General features: G+C 43.2%; 2 protein-coding genes across 9 annotated transcripts in view; one reads left to right on the top strand and one right to left on the bottom strand.

The window, feature by feature from the left end:
• The window catches only part of FAM13B (family with sequence similarity 13 member B), a 107,808-nt gene extending 80,935 nt beyond the window's left edge, over nucleotides 1-26,873 (bottom strand). For 6 of the 8 annotated variants that reach the window (XM_008014593.3, XM_038009708.2, XM_038009696.2 and 3 more), the window contains exon 1: nucleotides 7,125-7,234. The gene's annotated coding sequence lies outside the window, so the exon portion shown is untranslated. Of the gene's footprint in view, nucleotides 1-481; nucleotides 608-7,124; nucleotides 7,235-26,331; nucleotides 26,475-26,770 lie in introns of those variants that run through there. The other 2 variants (XM_038009688.2, XM_038009693.2) reach the window with 2 other exon arrangements.
• On the top strand, nucleotides 4,545-7,266 carry LOC140709884 (uncharacterized). Its single transcript, XM_073010346.1, has 2 exons — nucleotides 4,545-4,766; nucleotides 6,847-7,266. The coding sequence occupies exons 1-2, from the start codon at nucleotides 4,545-4,547 to the stop codon at nucleotides 7,264-7,266; spliced, it is 642 nt and encodes a 213-aa protein (XP_072866447.1).
• Nucleotides 26,874-27,392: the final 519 nt, after the last annotated feature.

Raw genomic sequence — 27,392 nt, 5'->3', positions numbered from 1 at the left:
CCTTTCCTCATACCTTCCTAAGTAGGATTAAACATTCCTCTACCACTCTTCTCTGTTTTTTAAATGCTGATGTGTGAACCATATACAACTCTAGAAATGACTACTGGCAGCTATTTCAAGAGGTAATCCTTGGGGAAGTTTCTTCAACTGTCTAAACACAGATACCTCATGGTCTCCCTGGCACTCCAAAGTCACTAGTCCACTAATTTGCATGATTTTCTATTAAGTCAAAGTGACTATTCGCTAAATTAGCACATCCCCAAAGTATCAGCACAATGATGGACCCTTTCTAAAAAACACTATAACTTAGATGATACAAAATATCTAAAAAAGGTCCGGCGCAGTGGCTCACACCTGTAACCTCAGCACTTTGGGAGGCCGAGGCAGGTTGATCATTTGAGGTCAGAAGTTCGAGACCAGCCTGGTGAAACCTGTCTCTATTAAAAACACAAAAAAATTAACGGGGTGTGGTGGTACACACCTGTAGTCCCAGCTACTCAGGAGGCTGAGGGAAGAGAATCCCTTGAATCCAGAAGGTGGAGGCTTCAGTGAGCCGAGATTGCATCACTGCACTCCAGGCTGGGTGACAGAGCAAGACTCCATCTCAAATAAATAAAATATCTGAAAAAGCATATATATGTATTAGATAATGCATGTTCTAGTCAGTTGTGTGTGCATATAATCTCAATTTTGACAAATTTTGATTCTTCAAGACTCCTCCACTCTAGTAACCTTTCACCTTTTCTCCACAGAAAACACACAGGCAAGGCCAACCAGACTGATAGGAGTAAGAAGACTAGCTTATCATTTTTCATAGCTCGTTAATACAAAACTACAATACACTTCATTTTTTTCAGGTAAGGGGTATTATGAGTAATTCTACAATTTGGTCTAGCCAAATAGGTCTCCTGAGATTGAAACATTTTTTTTTTTTGCACAGACTTGTATAAAAACTGGAATAAATAAATAAATAAATAAGGGAAGCTAGTACATGAACAAAAAAGCAGTGGTTAAACTTTGTTTCTATATCTTCCCCACTAGATTGTGAACTTTGACCATAAAATATGCAAAAAACGGCCAAGTGCTGTGACTCACACCTATAATCCCAACACTTTGGGAGGCTGAGGTGGGCAGATCGCCAAAGGTCAGGAGTTCAAGACCAGCCTGGCCAACATGGTGAAACCCCATTTCTACTAAAAATACAAAATTAGGCCGGGCGCAGTGGCTTACGCCTATAATCCCAGCACTTTGAGAGGCCAATGTAGGCGGATCACCTAAGGTCAGGAATTCAAGACCAGCCTGGTCAACATGGCGAAACCCTATCTTTACAAAAAATACAAAAATTAGCCAGGCATGGGCCGGGTGTGGAGGCTCACGCCTGTAATCCCAGCACTTTGGGAGGCCAAGGCATAAAAGACTTGCAATATTTCCTTCTCTAGTAGAAATCTAGTAAATATCATTATCTTGTCAGTGTACCACATTTTCCTCAACCTAGGTCTTTTCTACTTGCTAGTTCACTGACCTGAAACACTCTCCCAAGCTTCCTCCTTCCCATAATCAGCTCAAGTCCCATCCCTGGAGAGGCTTTCTTCAACCCACTCAATTTAATGGTCTCATCTATTAATTTCTCTAGGCCTGTAGCATTCCTTGGCTCCAAAATATTCATCACAAGTTTTTTGTTTTGTTTTTTGAGACAGAGTCTCACTCTGTCCCCCAGGCTGGAATATAATGTCACGATCATAGCTGACTGCAGCCTCAAACTCCTGGGCTCAAGGAATCCTCCTGCCTCAGCCCCCTGAGTAGCTGGGACTACAGGAGCATGCGACCATGTCTGGCCTTTTTTTTTTTTTTTGTAAAGAGAGAGTGTCCCTATGTTGCCCAGGCTGGCCTCAAATTCCTAAGCTCAAGTGATCCTCCACCGTTGGCCTCCCAAAGTGCTGGGATTATAGGTGTGAGCCACTGTGAGCCTTGCCTACCACAAGTTTTATTACATATTCATTTCGTGTTTGTTTAATGGCTGTTTCTACCAACAGAGTATAAGCTCACTACAAGCCCACCAGTAGGCTTTTAAAAAATAGGTTTATTAATGTATAATTTACACACTAAAATTCACCAGATTCAAGTGTTCAATGACTTTTACTAAATTTACTGTTATGCAACCATTAGCCACATGACTACTTGGGTTTTGCTCCTCAATGTATTTCTGGCACTTAGGAGCTAAATAAATATCTGATTAATAATCTGATAATAAGTTATTCTCTTTGTTTGTTGTTGTTTTTTTCTGGCAGGATCTCACTCCATCACCCAGGCAGGAGTGCAGTGGCACAATCTCCGCTTCGCCACAGCCCCGGCTTCACCACAATCTCGATTTCCCAGGGTCAAGATCCTCCCACCTCAGCCTCCCAAGTAGCTGGGACTACAAGTGTGCACCACCATGCCTGGCTAATTTTTGTGGTTTTTATAGAGACAGAGTTTCACTATGTGGCCCAGGCTGGTCTGGAACTCAGTCTTGAACTTAAGCGATCCACCTGCATCAGCTTCCCTAAGTGTTGGGATTACAGATGTGAGCCACTGCGCCCAGCTGACAATTCTTGTAAATTCAATACTACTATCTATTTAGTATAATGTGTGAAATGAGTTGGTACATTAAAATATAGCCTTTATTAGGCCAGGCACGGTGGCTCACGCCTGTAATCCCAGCCCTTCGGGAGGCTGAGGCGGGCAGATCATGAAGTCAGGAGATTGAGACCATCCTGGCTAACACGGTGAAACCCCTCTCTACTAAAAATACAAAAAATTAGCCAGGCGTGGTGGTGGCGGGCACCTGTGGTCCCAGCTACTGGGGAGGCTGAGGCAGGAGAATGGCGTGAACCCAGGAGGCAGAGCTTGCAGTGTGCTGAGATCGCACCACTGCACTCCAGCCTGGGCAACAGAGCGAGACTCCGTCCCACAAAATAAAGAAAACAAGCAAACAGACAAACAAACAAAAAAAAACAGCCTTTATTACATTCCATTCCAAATATCCTTTATTATTTCCATTTTGAATCAAAGTTGGCTACTCACATATTAACCTACTGCCTCTCTTATAGAAACCCCTAACCTTTCTACGGCTTGGCGAACACCGACTGTGGTCAGGTTCATATACACATACCATACTTCCCTTTTCTTAATCAAGTAACCCCCTCCTCCACTCCTAGCCATGTTACAAAACACTTTATAAACAAAGGAAAGTTCTTTCATAAGAATATATTCATTAGCCTGCTATGGTGGCTCATGTCTGTAATCCCAACACCTTGAGAGGCTAAAGTAGGAGGATCATTTGAGCCCAGGAGACTCCATCTCTATTTAAAAACAAACAAACAAAAAAAACCAGGTACAGTGGCTCATGCCTGTAATCCCAGCATTCTGAGAAGCTGAGGTGGGCGAATCATCTGAGGTCAGGGGTTCAAAACCAACCTGGCCAATATGGCGAAACCCTGTCTCTACTAAAAATACAAAAAACAGCTGGGCGTGATGATGGGTGCTGGTAATCCCAGCTACTTGGGAGGCTGAGGCAGGAGAATCACTTGAATTCAGGAGGCGGAGGTTGCAGTGAGCCAAGATCACATGCCATTGCACTCCAACTTGAGTGACAGAGCAAGACTCTGTCTCAAAAAAAAAAAAGGAATGACTTCATTGATGAAAATATAGTCTTCACTTAATGTATGCACCTTCGTAACACTGATGTGATGGAAATAAGTTCTTGGTACAATATATTTCTAGTCAAGACCTAAATATAGATCTATTAACACTAAGTAACTGAAAACGATTTTCAGATATAAAAGCAGCCTCTTCACTGTGTCAAATTTAGTTTAGCCTAAAGCTGCTTCCTTACGTATTTTAAATTCGGCCCAAAAGTTTCTCATACCTAGTAAACTGTAACCTAACTGGATGTGTAAAGAGACTATAACCTACTCTTACACCAATCACAGAGTTTTAGTCAAAGGTGGGCAACTGTCAAATCATGTTCAGATAAGGCAAATGCTGAGCTGTAACCAATCCAGTTTGTTTCTGTACCTCACTTCTATTTTCTGTATGTCACTTTCCTTTTTCTGTTCATAATTATTATCCAACCACATGGCAAACCTGAAGTCCCTCTGAACATATTCTAGGTTGGGAAGGGTGCCCAATTTGTGTATCATTCTTTGCTCAATTAAACTCTGTTAAATTTAAGAAGGCTTTTTAAAATTTTTTTCTTTCTTTTAGAGACAACGTCTTACTATATTGCCCAGGCTAGCCTCAAACTCCTGGGTTCATCCTCTCACCTCGGCCTCTCAAGTACAAGGGTCTACAGGTGTGCACCACCACACCTGGTCAGGTAAATTTTTTTTTAACAACTGGATGGATAACCTGTAAAACAGAAATGTTCTACTTCTAATACTCTGAAAATCGAGTATTCATTTTCAGAAATGCTAGGTCTTTTAACTTATTTAGAAAATAAATTCAAAAACAATAGCTGCACCTACAACTCAACAACAAAAAAAAACCCAATTCCAAAATGGGCAATGGGTCTGAATAGACATTTCTCTAAAGAAGACAAACAAAAGGTCAATAAGCAGAAGTCTGTCACTAGCCTTCAGAAAAATGCAAATCAAAACCACAATAAAATCCAAAAAGGTTATTGTCAAACCAACCAGCAAACAATAACAACTGTTGGCAAGGATGTGGAGAAAATGGAACCCTTGTGCACTGCTAGTGGAAACATAAAATGGTACAGGTGCTGTGGAGTAAGGCAGTTCCTCAAAAAATTGAATGTACCCGGCGCAATGGCTCACGCCTGTAATCTCAGCACTTTGGGAGGCTGAGGTGGGCGGATCACCTGAGTTGGAGACCAGCCTGACCAATATGGAGAAACCCCGTATCTACTAAAAATACAAAATTAGCAGGGCGTGGTGATACATGCCTGTAATCCTAGCTACTCAGGAGGCTGAGGCAGCAGAATCGCTTGAACCGGGGAGGCGAAGGTTGCGGTGAGCTGAGATAGTGCCATTGCACTCCAGCCTGGGCAAAAGGAATGAAACTTCATCCCCCCCCCAAAAAAAAAAAAAAATTGAACGTAAGGCCGGGCAAGGTGGCTCACGCCTGTAATCCCAACACTTTGGGAGGCAGAAGCAGGGAGATTATCTGAGGTCAGCAGTTTGAGACCAGCCTGGGCAACACGGCAAAACTCCGTCTCTACAAAAAATACAAATATCAGTCGGGCGCAGTGGCAAGCACCTGTAGTACCAGCTACTCGGGAGGCTAAGTCAGAAGAATCGTCTGAACCTGGAGGGCAAAGGTTGCAGTGAGCTGGGATTGCACCACTGCACTCCAGCCTGGGCGACAGTGATACTCTGTCTCAAAAACAAACAAACAAACAAACAAAAAAACAGTAATTTATACTATTATAGTCCCCAAGTTTAAAATTTGTATACGATGATGGAGGAGCTATGCAGCGATGGATCGAGGTTATTAATATATTATTATAAAAGCAGTTAATTTTATTGGTGGGGAAACACTGACAAGTCAACAGATTCATTTCAGCCATTTTCTGTCCTAGAACAATGACATTCTAATAAAAAACACACTAACATTTACACCACCCAATGAATTATGCCACTGCAATACGCCCTTCTACATTTTCCAAGAACGTAAGCTGTGTCACACAGATGTCTAAATTAGTAATAATATTAAATTGGAGAAACTATTACTCCAACTTTAAAAGCAGCACGGATTAAAAAAGTAAGAAGGGGGCAAGGCACGTTGACTCGCCTGTAATCCCAGAACTCTGGGAGGCTGAGGCAGGCGGATCACTTGAGGTCAGAAGTTCGAGACCAGCCTGGCCAACATAGTGAAACCTCGTCTCTACCAAAACCACAAAAATTAGCCGGGCGTGGTGGCGGGCGCCTGTAGTCCCAGCTACTCAGGAGGCTGAGGCAGGAGAATCGCTTGAACCCGGGAGGAGGAGGTTGCAGTGAACCGAGATCGCTCCACTGAACTTCAGCCTGTGCGACAGAGCGAAACTCTGTCTCAAGGATAAAAAAAAAAAAAAGAAGGGGCTTCCAGTGGATATACAAATTATTATCAGTTCATTCAATTCCATCAACAAGCACTTAGTAAATGCACAGTACCTGTGAGAAAACCAGGCCAACAAGCATTTCAAGGTTACCAAAAAAGGAGGGTTGAAAATAGCCTCACACTAATCCAGCTCTAAAAAGACAAATAATTCAAAACCACCCTTTAATGTCTGTCTCTCTAAACAGGTGCACCCCAGTTAATATTAATAGTCTGCATTACTATTGGTAATGATTCTGGCTACCATTTTAGATTATCAGATCCTTCAAAGTAAATGCCCAACTTTTTTCATTGATTAGAAGGCGAAACGGGGAACCAAATGAAATAATCCACCATCTTTCTAAAAGTCAGTTTGATTTCAACTGATTACAAACAAAAAGGGCTTAACAGTTTCCCACTGCGCACATGTGCCAACCTCATCTAGGAAACCAGGCGTGCCACGTGAACCCTAATGTTATACAAAGTGTCCCCCTCCAGCCTGGCCTATGCAGAGCGCATTCTAGACAAGGCCCCTAGTGCACCAACAGCCCAATTTTGGCTATATTCTCTGAGCGATTTAAGGAAGTCTGCAACCACTCATCTCACGTGACCTTAAAAAGGGGCGCAGTTGAGCCCGGAATAAACCACACTCCTTTTTCTTCTGTATCAACTTCACTGCCCAGTATGAAGGAAGTGGGCGGGGAAGAGGCGCAGCGCCAGCGGGCAGGATAGGTCAGCAAAGAAACGTGGGGTGTCGCGCCATCTACTCTGGAGGGGCTGGAGGTGAGGGGCACGCCCGCTCACGGCACTGCAGCCGCTGCAAATCCAAGGCTGCCACACCCCCCGGCACGGCTTCATCTTCCTCTTTCTCCAGCGGAAAGGGGGCCCTCTCCACGGAACGCCCCACCTGCTGGAGTCCTCCACACCCCGAAACGCAACGCCCGGGAGCAGGCGCGGGTGGGAGGCGGTGCTGGGGGGCAACAGGCGGCGAAGGGCCGCGGCGACCTGCAACCCGCGCATGCGCAGATCCGGGTACCCGCCCGTTTACCTACCGTTGGAACCGCGATGCCCCGTTCCCTGGCCGCGGCCGCTTCTCCAGGACCCGCGGGGACCGCAAGAGGGCGAGAACTGAGGCCCCAAGTGGCTCCGCGGCCGGGAAGCCTCTTCCTGGGGCGGCCGCTGACGGGAGGTTAAAGCTACGGCTGTGGCGCGGGGCCAGCCCGGTAAGCGACCCCCGGATATCCCCGGCGGTGGTGGCGGCGGAGACGCGGAAGAGGGGGCCGGAGTGGCGACAGAGGCGACGGCTGAGGTGCAGAGCCTCCCTAACGGCAAGCGGGAGGAGAGCGGCTGGCGGGCGGAGGCCGGGCCGGACGTGACGTGCGTGGGAGGGGGCGGGGCGGGCCGCTGGCGGGGGCGGGGCGGCGAGGGTCCCCACCCCCACAGCATCCCGGGCCGCGGCGGGGTCCTGCAGGCTTGAGGACCGCGGTTCCTCTCCCACCATTTGGGCTCCTGAGTTAGGGTGAGAGCAGCCAGGTGCGGTCCCGGGGCGGGTTGTGGGATCCTCGATTTGGGAGATTGGGAAGCAGAGAGGACACTGGGGAGAGGAAGTAGGAAAGATAAAGGGAAAATCCGGAACACAGAGATCGCTTCTGGTCTCTGCAGAGGAAGCCATGCCCCTCCCTGCCGGCGGCCAGAAAAAACCAGGGCGCCCATATCCAGGTGAGGAGCACAGAGACCTGAACCGAAAACCGCAGGGGGAGGCCTAAGCGGTCACTCCCGTTCCCATTCCCAGAGATGTGAGTTAGGTCCGGTACCACGGGGCTGCACCTGCGTCCTGCCCGCCCCCACCCTACCCCTTCACCTAAGGACCTGACCTAGACTCCAGAAAGAACTATAAGGCTTCGGTACCTTGACAGTCTGGGACTGTGGAAGTCGACAGGCTGCGGGCTCACAGGGAGCTTCGTATACTAAAATCAGCCAGCTCTGGAGGCAGAGCTGAAAGGAGGCAGAAAGAATGAGCTCTCTGAACTTGAGAGTTGGTACTTACTTGCATAGCTACCCAGACCAACCCTACAACTCCCTTGAGCTCACAAAGGTATGAATATTCAGCCAATCTCTTCTTTGCTATAGTCTGTTAAGGGCTTTGAGATCTTCCATTTGGCCTCCTTGACGGCGGGTAGATCAACACCTGCACAAAAAATAGCAGCCACCACAATTCAGTTGTCCCTTACCTGCCTGAGCTGGAAGTCGGTAACCTGAAAAATGTAAAACAAGAACCCTCATAGAACTTGGGACAAGATTTGAAAAAAATAAAGTCATCCTATGAAATGATATGTAAATGGGCTACAGAGGCCAGAGTGTCTCCCACATTTCATCAGAGAGACTAACCCACCTGCAACCTAAGTGTCACATACCCAGTTGATGCTGTCATAACTGAAGGGTGGGGTCCATAAGGAGTCTAAAACCAGAAGAATCTGAATAAGAATGTTCTATGAGGTTCCCAGGAACTCTGTCCAGGAATGAGTCAACTAATTCTAATGACCAGAACCAACACTTACTCTCAGGGCAGTTAAATCTGAAATCAGATTCACTCACTCATTCAACAGATACTTAGTGAATGCTTACTATGTTCTAGTCTCTTAAGATACATCAGTAAATCCCTGCCTTCGTAGAGTTTATATCCTAGTAAACCTAAATTCTGGATCTCCTTTAAGAGCATACAAAGGCCCATACTCTGATTCCAAACTCAGCCAGTAGCCTTTCCATCATTCTGGGAGTCTCTCAAATAAATCTACATACCCAATAAGAAGCGATTGTCCAAGGCATATGACTAGGACTAGTTATACTAGCTTTACAGTTTTTGTCAATAAATTCATATCATGGTTTACAAATCAGACACTGTTCACTGGGTTGAATTGTTTTATCCAAATTAATTTCTCGGAGCCTGATTAAACTTGAGTGAAGTGAAATAAAAGTTTCCAAATCTGCCAAACAGGATCAACAGAGCCTGATTTCAGAGCAGCCCAGTGAAGGTGCAGCCTGTGCATTTAGCCTTGTATCTCTCTTTAAATATCTTAAATGAAAGCTTTACCTGTGATTCCATGCTTGGAGAAGAGGAGCAATATGATTGCTTCAAAAGCTTTATCGTAAGTGAGTAAAAGTCTTGAGAGTAAATCCAAAGAGAGTTAAAAATTTCCTCAGCCTGCCCTACATATGCAACACAGGCTCTTGTTGACATAACTGACTGTAATAAATACTTTGCTCTGAGTATGAAACCTAAGATGTAAGCTCCCAGAGGGAAGGATTCCCTTGCCTTTTTGTGTGTATGTGTGTGTGAGACAAGGTCTTGCTGTGTCACTCAGGCTGGGGTACAGTGTCTGGATTATGGCTCAATGCAGCCTCAACTTCCTGACCTCCAGCAGCATTCCTACCCTAGTCTCCTGAGTAGCTGGGACTACAGGGACATGCCACCATGCCCAGCTAATTTTTTTAAAATTTTTTTAGAGATGGGTTTCCCTATGTTACCCAGGACTGTCTTGAACTCCTGGCCTCAAGTGGTCCTCCCACCTCAGCCTCCCAAAGTGCTGTGATTACAGGCATGAGCCACCGTCCCTGGCATCCCTTGCATTTTTATGCCCTACCCACAAAGTATGGGATCTTAAAAAACAAATGAATTGATCAGTGACCATTTTCCCCCTCAAAAACTCCAGAACATATCCTTGGAAGATATATTCTTTAGATCCCACTTGATAATATAAAAACAGTATGTTCTACATAGGGAGCACATGGGCTATAATTCAAAACAAACTTTTATTTTGTGTCTTTTGCCATGCCTTTCAATTTGTGCAGTGGGAGTAGATCTGTCATGTACCTAATTGAAAACTCAGGCAGGTTCCATGAGTTTTTAGGGGTTCTGTGGTCTCCTTAGGAATAGAGTCCTATTGTCATTGAGTCACGAAGAGTGAAATGTTTTCCTCTTTTTCAGCTGGGAACAGTTGTCTCATTGCTTGCCCCAAAGAGGGGACCATAGTCATCTTTAACCTGCCTAGTGTTTCTCCTCCCAGCTTAACTAACCATAACCAAATCTGGGGAACGCAGGGAGAAAAAGGAGCAGGAAAGTTGTTAACTTTGTATGATGGTTTGACATTCCCTGGGCAAGGTAGATGCTTAAAGCTGACCTTTTTTTCATGGATACCTCAGAGGCCACCACCATCCCCCTTCTCTGATGGTTCCCCCCCATAATTCTATTGGTCTAAGTGTAAAGCTATTTTGGTAGTTCTTTACTTCTTTCCACACACCTCCAACTACTTGTCTGTTGAAACCTGGGCATCTCTGTAAAGGCCCTGTCAGATAGGACCTGAGATGACTCTCACACTCCTCCATTTGCAAGCGACCCTTTATTGTGGGACAAGGTTGTGCACTCCGTACCCTAGGGGGTGCCATTCACATCATCCTCACTGTAGTTTTGTATGTTATTTATTTTGATGTTTTTCCAGCAGGTGGCAGTAAAGTATTTTGTCCAAACTAAATTACAACGACTACTTCCCAATAGATGGAAGCAAAGAATCTGGATGAAGGAGAGCTTTTTTCTCAAGATGCTGCTGTGTTAGCCTAGTGGCAGCTCTGTATGGTTCACACCTGGTCCACACAAGCTCTCATGCACCTCTTGCCCGAACAAACTTGAGAGTACAGGCTAATTCCAGTGCATATTCAACATTCCTCCACTCTGCTGCCAAAACAGCCACCAGCCTATGGGAGTCAGACACAGGCCCATAGTGCCCCTCGGACTGCAAGAGGCATGGGTCAAGTGCTCTGAGCAGTTCGATTGAAGGCCCACTGCCTCAACTTGAGGTAAAAGGTAGGCAGGCACCTGTGGTAAGAATCACAGCTCACCAGCAACAGTCTCCAAAGACATTGTCCTCAACAATTCTGATTTGGCCATTTATAACTAAATAACTGTGAGTATTTAATCTACCTGCTTTGTCTAAATCCTCTGAAATTTCTAGAGGGGGTCTATCTCAGAACACTTTAGTTTTTTGGTGGATGGGGGGAAGAAGATGGTTTCTTTTGTAATACTTGGTTGCTTCAGTTAAAACAGTGGTTCTCAACTGTGACAATTTTGGGGGACTGTGTGTGCAGACATTTTTGGGTTTTTTAAAACATTTTTTTTCCTTCTGAATTCAGGATCTGTTGAATGCAGACATTTTTGATTGTCACCACTGGAGACAATCAGCTATTGGCTGGTGGGTGAAAGTCATGGATGCTGGTAAACATGCTTTATGGCACAGGACAGCCCCTACAGCAAAGAACAGCAATTCTGTTTGTTACAGAGACGAGAGAATACCTCACTAAAAGAATACTTCAAAATTACATCACTTTGTCTTTTTTCCTACAAATTCTTCACCTGTAGATGGAAACGTCACATTTCAATATATCAATAGAGTCAAAAATAGCATTTGCGATAGCTATTTGGCCAGGATGAGAAGTGACTGGTATAGACTAAGCTTTTGTGTTTCTAAGACTCCCTCTGGAGATGAGGCCATGCCAGGAAAATTGCTACTTAAGATAAGATTGTTATTTATTTGCAAGATGACTTTTAAGCCTAGAAAACAAGCATTCTATCCAGCTCATCTGAACAGGGACATTATGCCTCTCAGAAGTAAGGTCGTGAGTCACATCACCGTAGAAGGAATGTATCTTTGCTACAACCTGGACTGCATTCTAGATGCCAGGAAGGACCTCAGCATATCTGCCTCCCCAAGGTCACCAGTGTCACTGGAATGAGACTTGAAGTCGGGAAGTAGCTCTCTGTCTCTGCGGTTACTTTACAGATGGCTAATAATGCCCTCATTATTCACAGAGAATGTAAATGGCTTCTTCCCTCCTTTACATGAGTTTGACTGAATTCAGCTCTTCCAGATGTAGCAGGATGTTGAGCCCATCCCTTGCACTATCAGTAAGGAAACTTTTAATCAGGTGTCCTCCTTACCCTTACTGATCTCCCTGAGCAAGGCTGTTTGAGTACTAGGATAAGGATTAACTTGTGTTCAGTCAAGACTGCCTTATCTTTCTTAATACAATGTTAATAAGAAACTGGAGCCACCCTAGCCAGAAAAGCCAAAAAGATATATTCTGTCCCCACCAATTATATCATTTAAAAGTAAAATAGATACAACAAACATTCCAAGCTCCAGTTCTAGCCCTGTTACTAGCCTTGTGACTCTAGTCAAGTTACTTAACTTAGTTGTACCTTAGAGTCCCCATCAGTCAAATAGGGAAACTAAGACTTAAATAAATTGGTATGCATAAAAGTGCTTTATTAGCCATATACTATAATTTTTTCAGTTCCCTCTCCTATACTGCATTCAGAGGCCTCGAGAACAATCTGAAAATGTCTTGCTTTCATATCTGGCTTTTTATTGCTAGGAATGAGGCCCGGTGTGAAAACCTTTCTTGACAGAAGTTGCCAAATCTTTGTCTATCTATTTGTAAATGAAAACCAAGAACCACTAAGAATTCCCCCAAACTCTCGGTGCTGGTTTTAAGATCTTCTGAGCCTTGTAAGTTACAATAAATACAAGCACACCTCTTCCCCAGTTAGAAGCATATTTACACTGCCCATTTGTAGAACAAGACATGACTATAAATACAGATAGGAAGCCATCATTACATGCAGTCTTGTGTGCAGGGAAAAACAAGTGCAAATGGAGATGAGATTGTGACTACTCTTGATCCTCACAGAGCAGTAAAATGCTATCAAATTCAGTCAAACTCAGCTAATTAATTTCCTCCTTGAGATAGTCTCCTCTACTGGGAATTAAGGAAGGACTAAAAACACATCAAATTTAAATCCTCTGATAAAAGAGAAGCAACTCACCATTAGAGAGATGTATTGCTGGCTCTTCCAAGAAATGGAGTGGAAATCTTTCTGGGCCACTTTGCCCAGGACCATTGTGCCAGTGTGCAAGAACGTGTGTTTTTCATAAACAGAAAAATATCACTAGCTGCAAAGAGAAGAAACTGTTCCAGGGTGTACAAATCCCACGCCAACCTCCAAAATAATGGCAAATACTGTTCTGATCTTAGTAACCCAGAATAACCTTTGTGCCACTTACTTATTCAACACATACTTCTTGGGCAGCTATTATGGGTCAGGCACTGTGCTAGGGTACATGATCATGATCTCTGCCCTGGAAAAGCTTCATCTCATGTATCTCTGGAATAAAATCTTTTGGTGGAATAGAACCAAAGTTAACATAATGTGGATTTCAGCTTCTATATTCACTCATATGGCCACTGGTGCCAGTCACATCCAGTTTGGAGAGCTGGAACAATTGACAGTAAGTCTCATCTTTGCCAAGTCCACATATTTGGCCTGATAACTTAGAATTCAGTGTATGACAATAATGTAAGCCAATACTATCATCAGCTATAAGACTAATTTGTTTTGGCTTCTTTATTAAATTCCTATAATCAGCTAAATATTTTTTCCACAGTCAGAACTTTTATTGTTAAAAATAAATGCATAACAAAGAATAAATATCCCTTTCTCTTCTTCCCTCTGCCTGTGTCCATATAGGGGAAAGAAAAAAGTGCTCAGAGATTCAGTGAGATTATGACCTTCACAAAATTATGAACTTTCTGCTGCCTTTTTAACCAGAAATCTAGGCAGGAGGGTCTCACCATTTTTTATACCCTCCCTGTTCCTTAGAGGCTCTAGGCTTTTGAGCCTTCCTATCATTTGACCAGCTAGGTTGCTTCTCAACACCTTTTTTTCCCCCTTTGAGTCAGGGTCTTGCTTTGTCTCCCAGGTTGGGGTCCAGTGGCCCAATTATAGCTCACTGCAGCCTCAATATCCCAGGTTCAAGCAACCTCAGCCTCCCAAGTAGCTGGGACTACAAGCATGCGCCATCATGCCCAGCTATATATATATATTTTGTAGAGACGTATTATCACTACGTTGCCCAGGCTGGTCTCTTAACTCCTGGGCTCAAGAGATCCTCCCACCTCGGCCTCCCAAAGTGCTGGGATTACAGGCATGAGCCACCAGGCCCAGCCTTCAGGCACCTTTCATTCAGACCACATTTTCTGTGGCAATGTTTACAGATTGCGGTCTAACTACAGCTGTATGTTTTGCCAAACATTTACACCTAACTGCTCTTTTCCACTAAAGTAGATAACAATTTACAGAAGCATTTAATGTTTTCTGAATCCCCAAGTTCATCAGCAGAGAAGCTCCAAAACATGAAGGTGTACATCTCTATTTTAGGCCTTCATAGAAAGAAACCAACCTGGCTGGGTGCGGTGGTTCAAGCCTGTAATCCCAGCACTTTGGGAGGCCGAGGCAGGTGGATCACGAGGTCAGGAATTCAAGACCAGCCTGACCAACATGGTGAAACCCCATCTCTACTAAAAATACAAAGTTAGCCAGGCGTGGTGGCACATGACTGTAATCCCACCTACTGGGGAGGCTGTGGCAGGAGAATCATTTGAACCCAGGAGACAGAGGTTGCAGTGAGCCGAGATTGCGCCACTGCACTCCAGCCTAGTGACAGAGCGAGACTCCATATAAAAAAAAAAAAAAGGCCGCACGCAGTGGCTCACACCTGTAATCCCAGCACTTTCGGAACTTTGGGAGGCTGAGGCAGGAGGATCACAAGGTCTGGAGTTCCAGACTAGCCTGGCCAATATGGTGAAACCCTGTCTCTACTAAAAATACAAATAAAAAATCAGCCGGGCATGGTGGTGCATGCCTGTAATCCCAGCTACTCAGGAGGCTGAGACAGGAGAATTGCTTGAATCTGAGAGGCAGAGGTTGCGGTGAGCCAAGATTGCGCCACAACACTCTAGCCTGGGCGACAGAGGGAGACTCCATCTCAAAAAAAAAAAAAAAAAAAAAGGGAGATAATAGAATGGAGGGAAGACAATATTCAAAGAATAGTGGCTGAACATTTTCCAGAATTGAAGGTAAATATCCTAAATTCTGGAAGACTAAAACTTGCCATGCTGGAAAGTATAAAATGCACACATAGTTAAAGTTTAGTACCCAGAGAGAAAGGGGATCTTAAAATTAGGCAGCAAGAAAAGACATTAGGCCAGGTACAGTGGCTCACGCCTGTAATCCCAACACTCTGGGAGGCCAAGGTGAGTGGATTGCCTGAGGTCAAGAGTTTGACACCAGCCTGGCCAACGTGACAAAACCCTGCCTCTACTAAAAATACAAAAATTAGCCAGGTGTGGTGGCACACGCCTGTAATCCCAGCTACTCAAGAGGCTGAGGCAGGAGAATCGCTTGAACCTGGGAGGCAGAAGTTGCATTGAGCTGAGATTGCGCCATTGCACTCCAGCCTGGGTGACAGAGCAAGACTCCATCTCAAAAAAAGAAAGAAAAAGAAAAAAGACACTAATCTTCAAAGAAAAGATAATTTGACTGACAACAGACCTTTCAATAGTAACAATAGAAGCCAAATGATACTGCAGTATATCTTCAAAATGTTAAGAGAAAATTACCATCTTCCAGAAGGAAGATTCAAAATGCGAGAAGTAATGGTGAACAAAGAAAATCGTTTGCATGTTTGCTGTAAATCTAAACACTATCCAAAATAATGGCAACAATGTCTAAATTCTACTATTGTTCAATAATTTTACATGTGCTATTGTGAGAGGGTAAATGAAAGTATTAGAAGGCTTTGTATTGTTTAAGAGTAGGCTAAATAAGTTTATAATTTGTTGAGTTAAATATATATGTTAAAATTTCTACATAATCACTACAAGAAATTAAACAGTATATATAACTTCCAGTTTATTAGGGGGATAAAATAAAATGGGAAGATCTTAATTTTAAAAATGGATAAAAAATTTTAAAGGAGGACAAATAGTAAAACATTAGATAGCAGAAATAAATTCAAATATGAGTAATTACAATCAGTGTAAATATATTAATTCCTAATTAAAAGTAAAAGAGCTGGGCAATGTGGTTCACACCCATAATCCCAGCACTTTGGGAGGCCAAGGCAGGAGAATTGCTTAAGCCCAAGAGTTTGAAACCAGCCTGGGCAACATAGCAAGACCCCATCTCTTAAAAAAAAAATTTTGGTCGGGGGTGGCACTGAGACGGGAGAAATCACTTGAGCCTGGGAATTCAAGCCTGCAGTAAGCACCACTGCATTCCAGCCTGGGCAGCAGAGCAAGACCCTGTCTCAAAAAAAAAAAATTAATAGCCAGGGACAGTGCTTTGCACCTGTAATCCCAGCTAGTCAGGAGGCTAAGGCAGGAGGATCATTTGAGCCCGGAAGTTTCAAGGTTACAGTGAGCTATGCTCGCACCACTGCACTCCAGCCTGCGCAACAGGGGAAGACCCTGAAGTTCATAGCTGCATTTTTTATATTGGTGGAAAAAAAATGGAAACTCAAGCTCAGGTAGTTATCAATGATAGAATGATGAATGATTAATACAGTATGGTATCTTCATACCATGTAAACAATGAAAATGAACAAACTACAGCTGCAAACAATATGATGAATCACAAAAATAAATGAAAGAAGCCAGACACAAACACATATTGTATGAATCCATTAAAAACAGTTCAAAAGCAGAGAAAACTAAACTATCATTTTAGAAGTCAGAATTGTGTTTAAGGAGGGAAGTCTTTTTGAGGAAGGAAGAAATCAATAATAAGGAAGGGTCATGAGAAGATATTCCATTTCTTAACCTAGGGGGAAGTTACATGGATATGTTCACCCAGGGACAATTCAGTGAGCTGTACTCATGATCTGTATACTTCTCCATATATATTTTGTATTTCAAAAAGTTTAAAAATAAAAACTAGCTCCTTAAGTTTTTCAGTTTTTTCTTTAATTGAAATTAAATATAACAGTGTTTCCCCAAAAAAGCAAAACTAAATCATTGTGTTTAGGGATACAAATTAGGGGAAAAACTTAAAAAAAAAAAAAAAAAAAAAAAAGCCAGGAAGTGACTAACATAGACATCATGATGCTGGTTCTGGTTCTTTTGGGAACGAGGGGCAAGAGTGCCTGGAGACACAAAAATAAGAATGCTTTTATTCTTGATATGAGCAGTGGTGGTTACATGGGTGTTTGCTTTGTATTAAATTGACCAGGGGCCAGGCGCAGTGGCTCACACCTGTAATTCCAGCACTTTGGGAGGCTGAGGAGGGTGGACCACCTGAAGCCAAGAGTTGGAGACCAGCCTGGCTAACATGGTGAAAGCCTGTCTCTACTAAAAATACAAAAAGTAGCCAGGCGTGGTGGCGCAGGCTTGTAGTCCCTGCTACTTGGGAGGCTGAGGCAGGAGAATCACTCGAACCCAGGAAGTGGAGGTTACAGTGAGCTGAGATTGTGCCACTTCATCCCAGCCTGAGCAACAGAGCCAGACTCTGTCTCAAAAAAAAAAAAAAAAGAACAACAACAATAAAAGAAATTGACCAGGCCAGCAAGAATCACTTGAGATCAGGAATTGGAGACCAGCCTGGGCACCATAGTGAGACCCCATCTCTATAAAAATTAAAATTAAAAATTAGCCAGGCATGGTAACACACCTGTAGTCCCAGCTACTCAGGAGGCCGAGGTGGGAGGATTGCTTGAGACCAGGAGGTCAAAGCTGCAGTGATCCATGATTGTGCCACTGCACTCCACCCTGGGTGACACAGAGAGACCCTGTCTCAAAAAATAATAATAAATAAGAATAAATTGTTGACCTGTGTTTACCTTGTTTGGGCATTATTCTTTTTTCTTTGAGACTGAGTCTTGCTCTGTCACCAGGCTGAAGTGCAGTGGCACAATCTTGGCTCACTGCAACCTCCACCTCCCGGGTTCAAGCGATTCCCCTGCCTCAGCCTCCCAAGTAGCTGGGATTACAGGCATGCGCCACCACATCTGGCTAATTTTTTATATTTTAGTAGAGACAGGGTTTTACCATGTTGGTCAGGCTGGTCTCGAACTCCTGACCTCATGATCTGCCCGCCTTGGCCTCCCAAAGTGCTGGAATTACAGGCGTCAGCCACCGCACCCAGCCTCTTTTCTTCTTTTTCTTTTTTTTTTTTTTTTTTTTTTTTTTTTTAACAGAAATGGGATCTCTCTCCGTTGCCCAGGCTGGTCTCAAACTCCTGGGCTCAAGCAATCTTTTTGCCTCACCTTCCCAAAGTGCTGGGATTACAGGTGTGAGCCACCATACCCAGCCAGGACATTTTGTATATGAATATTGCACAATAAAAAGGGGGTATTTTGGTATTTTTATTAGAGAAAGTATCTCACTCCATCTCCCAGGCTGGAGTACAGTGGCTCCATTATAGCTCATTGTAGCCCAGAACTCCTGGGCTCAAGTGATCCTCCCACCTCAACCTCCTGTGTAGCTGGAACTATAGGCACATGCTGTCATGCCCAGGTGGGTTTTTTTTGTTTTTTGTTTTTTGTTTTTTGTTTTGGTAGAGACAAAGTCTTGCTGTGTTGCCCAGGCTGGTCTTGAACTCCTGGCCTCAACAGATCCTCCAACCTCAGCCTCCCAAAGTGCTAGGATTACAAGCATGAGCCACTGCACCAGCCTAAAAAAGATACTTTAAAGCAAGCTTTTAAAAAAAGATAATAGGCCGGGCGCTGTGGCTCACACCTGTATTCCCAGCACTTTGGGAGGCCAAGGTGGGCAGATCATCTGAGGTCAAGGGTTCGAGACCAGGCTGACCAATATGGTGAAACCCTGTCTCTACTAAAAATACAAAAATTAGCCAGACATGGTGGCACACGCCTGTAATCCCAGCTATTCAGGAGGCTGAGGCAGGAGAATCGCTTGAACCCAGGGGGCGGAGGTTGCAGTGACCTGAGATCGCACCATTGCACTCCAACCTGGGCAACAAAGCAAGACTCTGTCTCAAAAAATAAAAAACAAAAAAATAAAACAGATAATATAAGACAATGTCTTCATGATTCTTAAATAAAACACAACCTTTTCATGGTAAAGTAAGGATTGATAAATTCAGCTATTTTACATTTGACACTATTAAAAAAGTGAAAATTCAAGCCAAAAGACTGGAAAAGTTAGCTATAAAACATTCAACCCCAAAAAGGACTACTATCCGCATGATATAAAGAACTTCTGGAAATAAATTTTAAATTTTTTAAAAAGACAATCTAATATGAAATTACAAAAATACACTTTTTTATAGGGGTTGCACATAAAAGGAAACCCAAATGGCCAACACATGTATGAAAAATACTCAACCACATTACTAATCAGGGAAACGCATACTAAAAGATACAACTTTACATCCACCATAATAAACTCACCAGCATGGCCAAAATTAGTAAGTCTGATAGCATCAAGTGATGCAGAACAACAGAATCTTTTTCACTGCTAGTAGCGTGTAAATTCTAAAATTGAAAACATAACTCTAGAACTAAACAATTCCACTCCTGAGTATATACTCTGGAGATCTGTGTGCACAAAGGTAGCAGAATATAGGTACAAAAATGTTCACATCTGCATTAATTCTAATAGTCCAAAAATGGAAACAAAACACTCCAGCCACAGAAGGATAGACCATACAAGGAAATATATATAACAACAAAAAAAGAATGAGACCAGGCATGGTGGCTCATGCCTGTAATCGTAGCCCTGTGGGAGGCTGAGGTGGGCAGATCACTTGAGCTCAGGAGTTTGAGATGAGCCTGGGTAACGTGGCAAAACCCTATCTCTACAAAAAATACAAAAATTAGCCAAGCGCAGTGGCACACACCTGTAATCACAGCTCCTCAGGAGGCTGAGGTGGGAGGATGGTTTGAGCCTGGGAGGCGGAGGCTGCAGTAAGCCAAGACCCTATCATTGCACTTCAGCCTGGGCAACAGAGCCAGACCCCATCTCAAAAAGAAAAAAAGAAAAAAAAAAAAGAATGAATAAACTTAGACCTACAGGTAACTGCATGGTTGAATCATAGCAATAAAGAAGGTAAATAAAATACAAAAGAAACCTACAGAATGGCTCTTTTAATAAAGTTCAAAATCAGACAAAACTAGTCAGAGGTACATACACAGGTGGTAAAATTACAAAGAGTGGCCAGGTATGGTGGCTCACACCTGTAATCCCAACAATTTGGGAGGCTGAGGAGGGTAGATCACCTGAGGTCAGGAGTTCGAGACCAGCCTGACTAACATGGTGAAACCCCATTTCTACTAAAAATACAAAAAATTAGCTGGGCATAGTGGCAGGTGCTTGTAATCCCAGCTACTCAGGAGGCTGAGGCAGGAGAATTGCTTGAGCCCAGGGGGCAGAGGTTGCAGTGAGCCAAGATCGCACCACTGCACTCCAGCTTGAGCAACAAGAGTGAAACTCCATCTTAAAAAAAAAAATTACAAAGACTATGATATGGTTTGGCTGTGTCCCCACCCAACTCTCATCTTGAATTCTCACATATTGTAGGGGGGATGCAGTGGGAAGTAATTGAATCATGGGGGCAGGTCTTTCCCATGCTGTTCTCGTGATAGTGAATAAGTCTCACAAGATCTGGAGGCTTTCTAAGACGGAGTTTCCCTTCACAAGCTCCCTCTTTGCCTGCTGCCATCCACGTAAGATGTGACTTGCTCCTCCTTCCTTCAGCCATGATTGTGATGCCTCCCCAGCCATGTGGAACTGTAAGTCCAATAAACCCGTTTCTTTTGTAAATTGCCCAGTCTCGGGTATGTCCTTATCAGCAGCATGAAAATGTACTAACACAGACTAGTAACTGCCAAGCAACTGATTACTGTAAAAGTCAGGATGGTGGTTTATCTCTAAGAAGAGACAGGCGGTATGTGACAGACAAGAGCCACAAAGCGAGCTTTGAGGAAGGGGCATTGTCTATTTTCTCTTTCCCTAATTGGGTGGTGGCTACACAGGTGTTTCCTTTAGAATTTTTCTTTTTGTGCATTTCTGTTTTCTGCCTTTCTTGTATGTGTTTTCATTTTGGAATTGTGAAAGTTGAAAACAATAGGGAATGTAAGTGGTAGTCTCTGAATGGCCTTAGTTTGCTCCTGAAACTCAATTTGGAGCTATTGATAAATGCTGAGTTAATGTCCAGAAAATACATTTAATTCAGTAGTTTAATACTATTATGAGACATTATTACTATATCAGAATAAGGGTATTTCTTCTTTTCTTTCTTTTTTTGAAATGGAGTCTCACTCTGTCACCTAGGCTGGAGTGCAGTGGCACAATCTCAGCTCACTGCAACCTCTGCCTCCCGGGTTCAAGGAATTCTCTGCCTCGGCCTCCCAAGTAGCTGGGATTACAGGCACCCACCACCACGCCCAGCTAATTTTTGTACTTTTAGTAGAGACGGGGTTTCACCATCTTGGCCAGCTGGTCTTGAACTCCTGACCTCATGATCCACCTGCCTTGGCCTCCCAAAGTGCTGGGATTACAGGTGTGAGCCACCATGCCTGACCACTTCTTTTCACTTGCTCAGAAAGCAACTCAAAGTTGACGGATATGGAGTGAGCTATCTGTAGAAAAGAAACAAAAGAACAATCATTTTTAGTTGGGGGCAGAACAAGCATGTGGCAAAGTACTACGTAAAGATGGCTAGTGCAGGCAGAATAATGATGTCCCAAAGATGTCCACATTCAGGCTGGGCGAGGTGGCTCATACCTGTAATCCCAGCACTTTGGGAGGCCGAGGCGGGCAGATCATGAGGTCAGGAGATCAAGACCATCCTGGTTAACAGGGTGAAACCCTGTCTCTACTAAAATATATATATATATAATATATATATATAAAATATATATATATTATATATATATATATATATATTAGTAGGGCGTGGTGGCACACACCTGTAGTCCCAGCTACTTGGGAGGCTGAGGCAGGAGAATTGCTTGAGCCCAGGAGGCAGAGGTTGCAGTGAGCCAAGATCGTGCCATTGCACTCCAGCCTGGTGACAGAGCAAGACTCCATCTCAAAAACAAACAAACAAAAAATGTCCAAATTTTATTCCCTAGAACCTGTGAATATGTTAGGGCACATAACAAATGGGAATAAAGGTTATAGGCAAGAATTAAAGTTGCTCAACTGACCCAGAGATGGGGAAAGTATCCCAGATTATCTGGGTAGGCCCAATGTAATCACACGGGCCTTTATAAATGGGAGAGGAAGGCAGAAGACACTGGAGTGATGGATATGAGAATAACTCAATTTGCCATTGCTGGCTTTGAAAATGAATGGAGGCCATGAACCAGGGAATGTGGACTACCTCTAGAAGCTAGGAAAGGCAAGCAAGCAGACTCTTTGCTATAGACCCCCAGATATTCCTCTAAGGGCCTGATTTTAGCCCAGTGAGACCCATGTCAGACTTCTGACCTACAGAACTATAATACATTTGTATTATATTTTTTAAATTTTTAAATAACCTTTTTATTTTAGAATAACTTTAGGTTTACAGAAAAGTTGCAAAATTTAGTACAGAGAGTTCCAAGCTTCCCCTAATGCTGGTACCTAATGCCTTTAAAAAAAAAGAAAAAGAAAAAGAAAGAAAGGAAGAAATCCAAAAACCAAAAAACAGAACTCTAGAGCAGCTTTAGGTTTATAGCAAAATGAAGCAGAAAGTACGATTTCCCATATACCCACTGCCCCCCACATACAAATCTGTGTGTTTGAGCCACTAAGTTTGTGGTAATTTGTTATAGCAATTAAAAAAAAAAAAAAAAAAAAAAAAAAACGCTAATACAATGCCGAATGGCACTTTGGAGTAGAGGGAAAGAGAGGTAGATAATTTCCACATGCATATGGACATGGTAAAACACTAAAGAAAAATAATAATCCAAAATTCAATATAATTGTTACTTACAGTGGAAGGTACAGAACTTATAGGTGTGACCCTGTACCCCTAGAACACAGTACACTCACCAAAAGAGGCCTCTATGTGAACTAGAAAAAAACAACCGTTTTCTGAGCAGAGAATTAGAAAAACGACATATCCACTGGGTAGGAACCAGCCCATGGACCCTCAGCCTAGCAGCAGATGGTTTCTTTGTACCCAAGGAAGAAGCTCCATTCTTTAGGGGGCAAATCCCTCTCCCCTTGGCACGTCGTCTTTGTGCAGTGGCCAAATTGTACCAGCATGTTGGCTGACCCCCTAGGACCTTCAGAGCTTTTGTAATATTCTAGTTCTCAAGCCAAGTAGAAGGTATATGGGGTTTGTTTTTCATAATTATTTTTCAAATTGTATGTATGCATTACATGCTCTCTCTCATATATTCACAATATTTTAAAAAGTATTTAGCAATGTGATGAAATATAGTATCATTGTACCCCATGCAGACCTTTGCCACTACCTCAATGCCCATCTCCTTCTGACTACAACATAAAAATCAGAGAATTCTGAAGGATATTAGAGTGATACTTTTTTTTTTTTTAGGCAGAGTCACTCCTTCACTCAGGCTGGACTGCAGTGGTGAGATCTTGGCTCACTGCAATCTCTGCCTCTCAGGTTCAAGTGAGTCTCATGCCTCAGCCACCCGACTAGCAGGAATTATAGGCATGCGCCAACATGTCCGACTAATTTTTGTATTTTTAATAGAAACGATATTTCACCATGTTGGCCAGGCTGATCTCGAATTCCTGGCCTTAAGTGATCTGCCCACCTCGGAGTCCCAAAGTGCTGTGATTACAGGCACGAGCCACTGTGTCCGGCTTCAGAGTGATACATTTCTTGTTTTTGTTTTTGTTTTTGTTTTTTCCTTGAGACGGAGTTTTGTGCTCTTGTTGCCTAGGCTGGAGTGCAATGGTGCGATCTCAGCTCACTACAATCTCTGCCTCCTGGGTTCAAGCGATTCTCCTGCCTCAGCTTCCCGAGTAGCTGGGATTACAGGCATGGGCCACTATGCCCAGCTAATTTTGTATTTTTAGTAGAGACAGGGTTTCACCATGTTGGTCAGGCTGGTCTTGAACTCCTGACCTCAGATGATCCACCCACCTCTGCCTCCCAAAATGCTGGGATGACGGGCGTGAGCCACCACGCCCAGCCTAGAGTGATACATTTCTTAACTCCATGAAACCTCTTTTCATTTGGAGTAAGTTACCCAGGAAAACAGGACTTTCCATCTGTCAGCCTCCATTCCTATCTTCAATAAGAAGTTTTGTCTGTTTTCTCACTCAAATATTGTCCACAGTGCTGGGAGCTAAATGTGCAGACTACAAAAAGTTTGTGGGCACTTATAACCCGAGAAAGCTTCATAAAACCTAAAGAAAAATTTCATTATTAGGGATCCAGAATATCTAATAAAATCTGACATGCTGGGCCAGGCACAGTGGCTCATGTCTATAATCTCAGCACTTTGGGAGGCTGAGGTGGAAGGATTGCCTGAGGCTAGGAGTTCAAGACCAACCTGGGCAACAAAGTGAGCCCTTTTCTCTACAAAAATAAAATAAAATAAATTTAAACATTGGCCTGGTGTGGTGGTATGTGCCCATAGTCCCAACTTCTGGGAGGCTTAGGTGAGGGGATCGCTTGAGTCCATGAGTTCAAGGCCACAGTAAGCTCTGATCACTCAACTATACTCCATCCTGGGTGACAGAGTGGAGACCCTGCCTCAAAACAAATAAAAACAGGGCCGGGCACATGGCTCATGCCTGTAATCCCAGCACTTTGAGAGGTCGAGGTGGACAGATCATCTGAGGTTGGGAGTTCAAGATCAGCCTGACCAACATGGAGAAACCCCGTCTCTACAAAAAATACAAAATTAGCCGGCCATGGTGGCGCATCCCTATAATCCCAGCTACTCGGGAGGCTGAGGCAAGAGAATCACTTGAATGCGGGAGGCGGAGGTTGTAGCGAGCTGAGATCGGGCCACTGCACTCCAGCTTAGGCAACAAGAGTGAAACTCCGTGTCAAAAAAACAAACAAATAAACAAAAAATCTGACATGTCAACTGAAAGGAAGCAAAGAGGCAGAAAGAACTTGGAAGGTTCTATGCCAGCCCCACCATCTTGGACTTGGACATACTGCAACTCAGAGACTGCTTTGCCTCTTCCAAAGAAGCCCAAGACCTTTCTTTTTTTAAAAATAGAGGACCTTGGATAGGACAACACTACAGAAACACCTGTTAACCTCTCCCATACTGTCTACTGTCTTCAGAAGGGGTCACTTGGGTTTATTGGTCCAAAAATCCAAGCCCCAAACCATGAAGTGGAAGTTTTGCTTCTTAAATATAAGCTCTTCCCACCCTTCCAGATCCAAGAACTGTCTCTACCCAACCATGATATTGAGTCTAGCAAGTACTTACAGAGGACCTTACAGATAGTCTAAATTCACGTTTTCACCCTTTTGTTAAATTGTTTTTACAAATACAAAAATAATACATATTTGTTCCTGATTTTTGGCACCAAAAATTATAATACATAGTCATTAGGAAAATTCAAAGATTTAGAAGAATAAAGAAAAGCATATGTAGCATATTAATGGGGGGATAAAAGAATGAAAAGCAAAACTCTCACTTCACCCTAATCTCTACTTCCCCCAAAAGTAAACCTTGTGAAATATATCCTCTCAGACCTCTTTTCATACATTTATAAAATGTACACCCACAATTATCTTTTCCTTAACATAAATAGGATCATAGTATAATACTCTAATATGCTTTTTACACATATTATTCTTTAAAAATATATCCATATTAGTAAATTTGTTCATAGTTTTCACTATGAAAAACAGTACTACAATATGTTTGTATACTCATGTATATTTGTGTAGAACAGATTCCTGGAAACAAAATTGTTGAATTAAAGAATAACACAGTTAAAATTTAATATATTTTACCAAACCTACCTCCAAAGAGGCTTCATAAAAATATATGAGAATGACTATTTGCTTAAACTTTCACCAAAAATGGACTTTATGTATATTTTTAGCCAATCTAATGAGCAAAAACAATGGCACACATTATTGAACTTGCATTTCTCTAATTACAAGTGCAGTTGAGTGTTACACTTCCTGGCCAGTTGTATTACTTAATCAGTTTTCTGATTGCAACGTCTTCATTTTCATCAAAAAGTAGCAACTATGTATTGAGCACCTGACTGTGCTGGTCCCTACACTATGTATTTTTAAATAAAGTATTTCTTAAACCATTTTGCAAATGAGAAATGTGAGAACCATATAGAGAGGAAATTCAAACCCTGGTCTATTTTACTCTAAAACCTGCACATTCCCCACTATATCACTATACCAAAAAGCTTCATTTTACCTAAATGTGATAGGACCAAAGGAAAGTTACTCACCCAGACACTCAGCCCTGTAGATGCCCCTTTCAGTCGGCAAGAGTGGTAGGCTTTTTACCACCCTCTTCTTCCCCTCCAGAAAACAAGGTTGGAAACTGCCAAAAAGTCTGTTCAGGCAAACTTGGCTGCCTATTATCTGTGTCCTTAGAGATAAAGAACCAGCCTTCAGTACAAGGGTCGAAGATAAAGAAAGTAGAAACACCAAGAAACATGGAGACCTTGGCCCCATTCCATCCATATCACAGTCAAGGCAGCAGGCTGATGGCCTGACCAGTCAGCCAGGGTTTCCAGGCACCTCCCAACACCCTCCTGCTGTGCTATAATTAAAACAAAAAAAAACCTTAGGCATGGCGAACTTTTAATCACAGGCATGAGTAACAAAGTTTAAGGTCTGGGTTTTTATCACATCAAAATGATGGCTGGACACGGTGGCTCATACCTGTAATCCCAGCACTTTGGGAGGCTGAGGTGGGTGGATCACGAGGTCAGGAGATCGAGACCATCCTGGCTAACACAGTGAAACCCCGTCTCTACTGAAAATACAAGAACAAAATTAGCCAGGTGAGGTGGCAGGCACCTGTAGTCCCAGCTACTCGGGAGGCTGAAGCAGGAGAATGGCATGAACCCAGGAGGCGGAGCTTGCAGTGAGCCAAGATCACGCCACTGCACTCCAGCCTGGGCGACAGAGCAAGACTCCAAAAAAAAAAAAAAAAAACCAAAATGATTATTTTATAATCCTTTTACTATGTAGTTCAGATTGAAAGGTGTTACTAAGAATGTCACTTTTGGCCAGGCGTGGTGACTCAAGCCTGTAATTCCAGCACTTTGGGAGGCTGAGGTGGGTGGATCGCTTGAGCCCAGGAGTTCAAGACCAGCCTGGGCAATACAGTGAAACCCTCATCTCTACCGAAAAAAATACAAAAATTAGTCGGGCATGGTGACACACACCTGTAGGCCCAGCTACGCAGGAGGCTGAGTTGAGAGGATCATTTGAGCGTGGGGAGTCAAGGCTTCAGTGAGCCATGACTATGGCACTGCACTCCAGCCTCGGCAACAGAGTG

The sequence above is a fragment of the Chlorocebus sabaeus genome, chromosome 23 (genome assembly GCF_047675955.1).
Source record: "Chlorocebus sabaeus isolate Y175 chromosome 23, mChlSab1.0.hap1, whole genome shotgun sequence".
Taxonomy (NCBI): domain Eukaryota; kingdom Metazoa; phylum Chordata; class Mammalia; order Primates; family Cercopithecidae; genus Chlorocebus; species Chlorocebus sabaeus.
The sequence above is the reverse complement of the archived record's forward strand: the minus strand, read 5'-3'. Positions and strand labels throughout refer to the sequence as shown.

What these genes read in the sequence shown, in the direction of transcription:
- LOC140709884 (XM_073010346.1), top strand. Translation starts at nt 4,545, where the DNA reads ATGGGTCTGAATAGACATTTCTCTAAAGAAGACAAACAAAAGGTCAAT. An exon ending in AATGGTACAGGTGCTGTGGA is followed by an intron (nt 4,767 to 6,846) that starts GTAAGGCAGTTC and finishes TCTACTCTGGAG; the next exon opens with GGGCTGGAGGTGAGGGGCAC.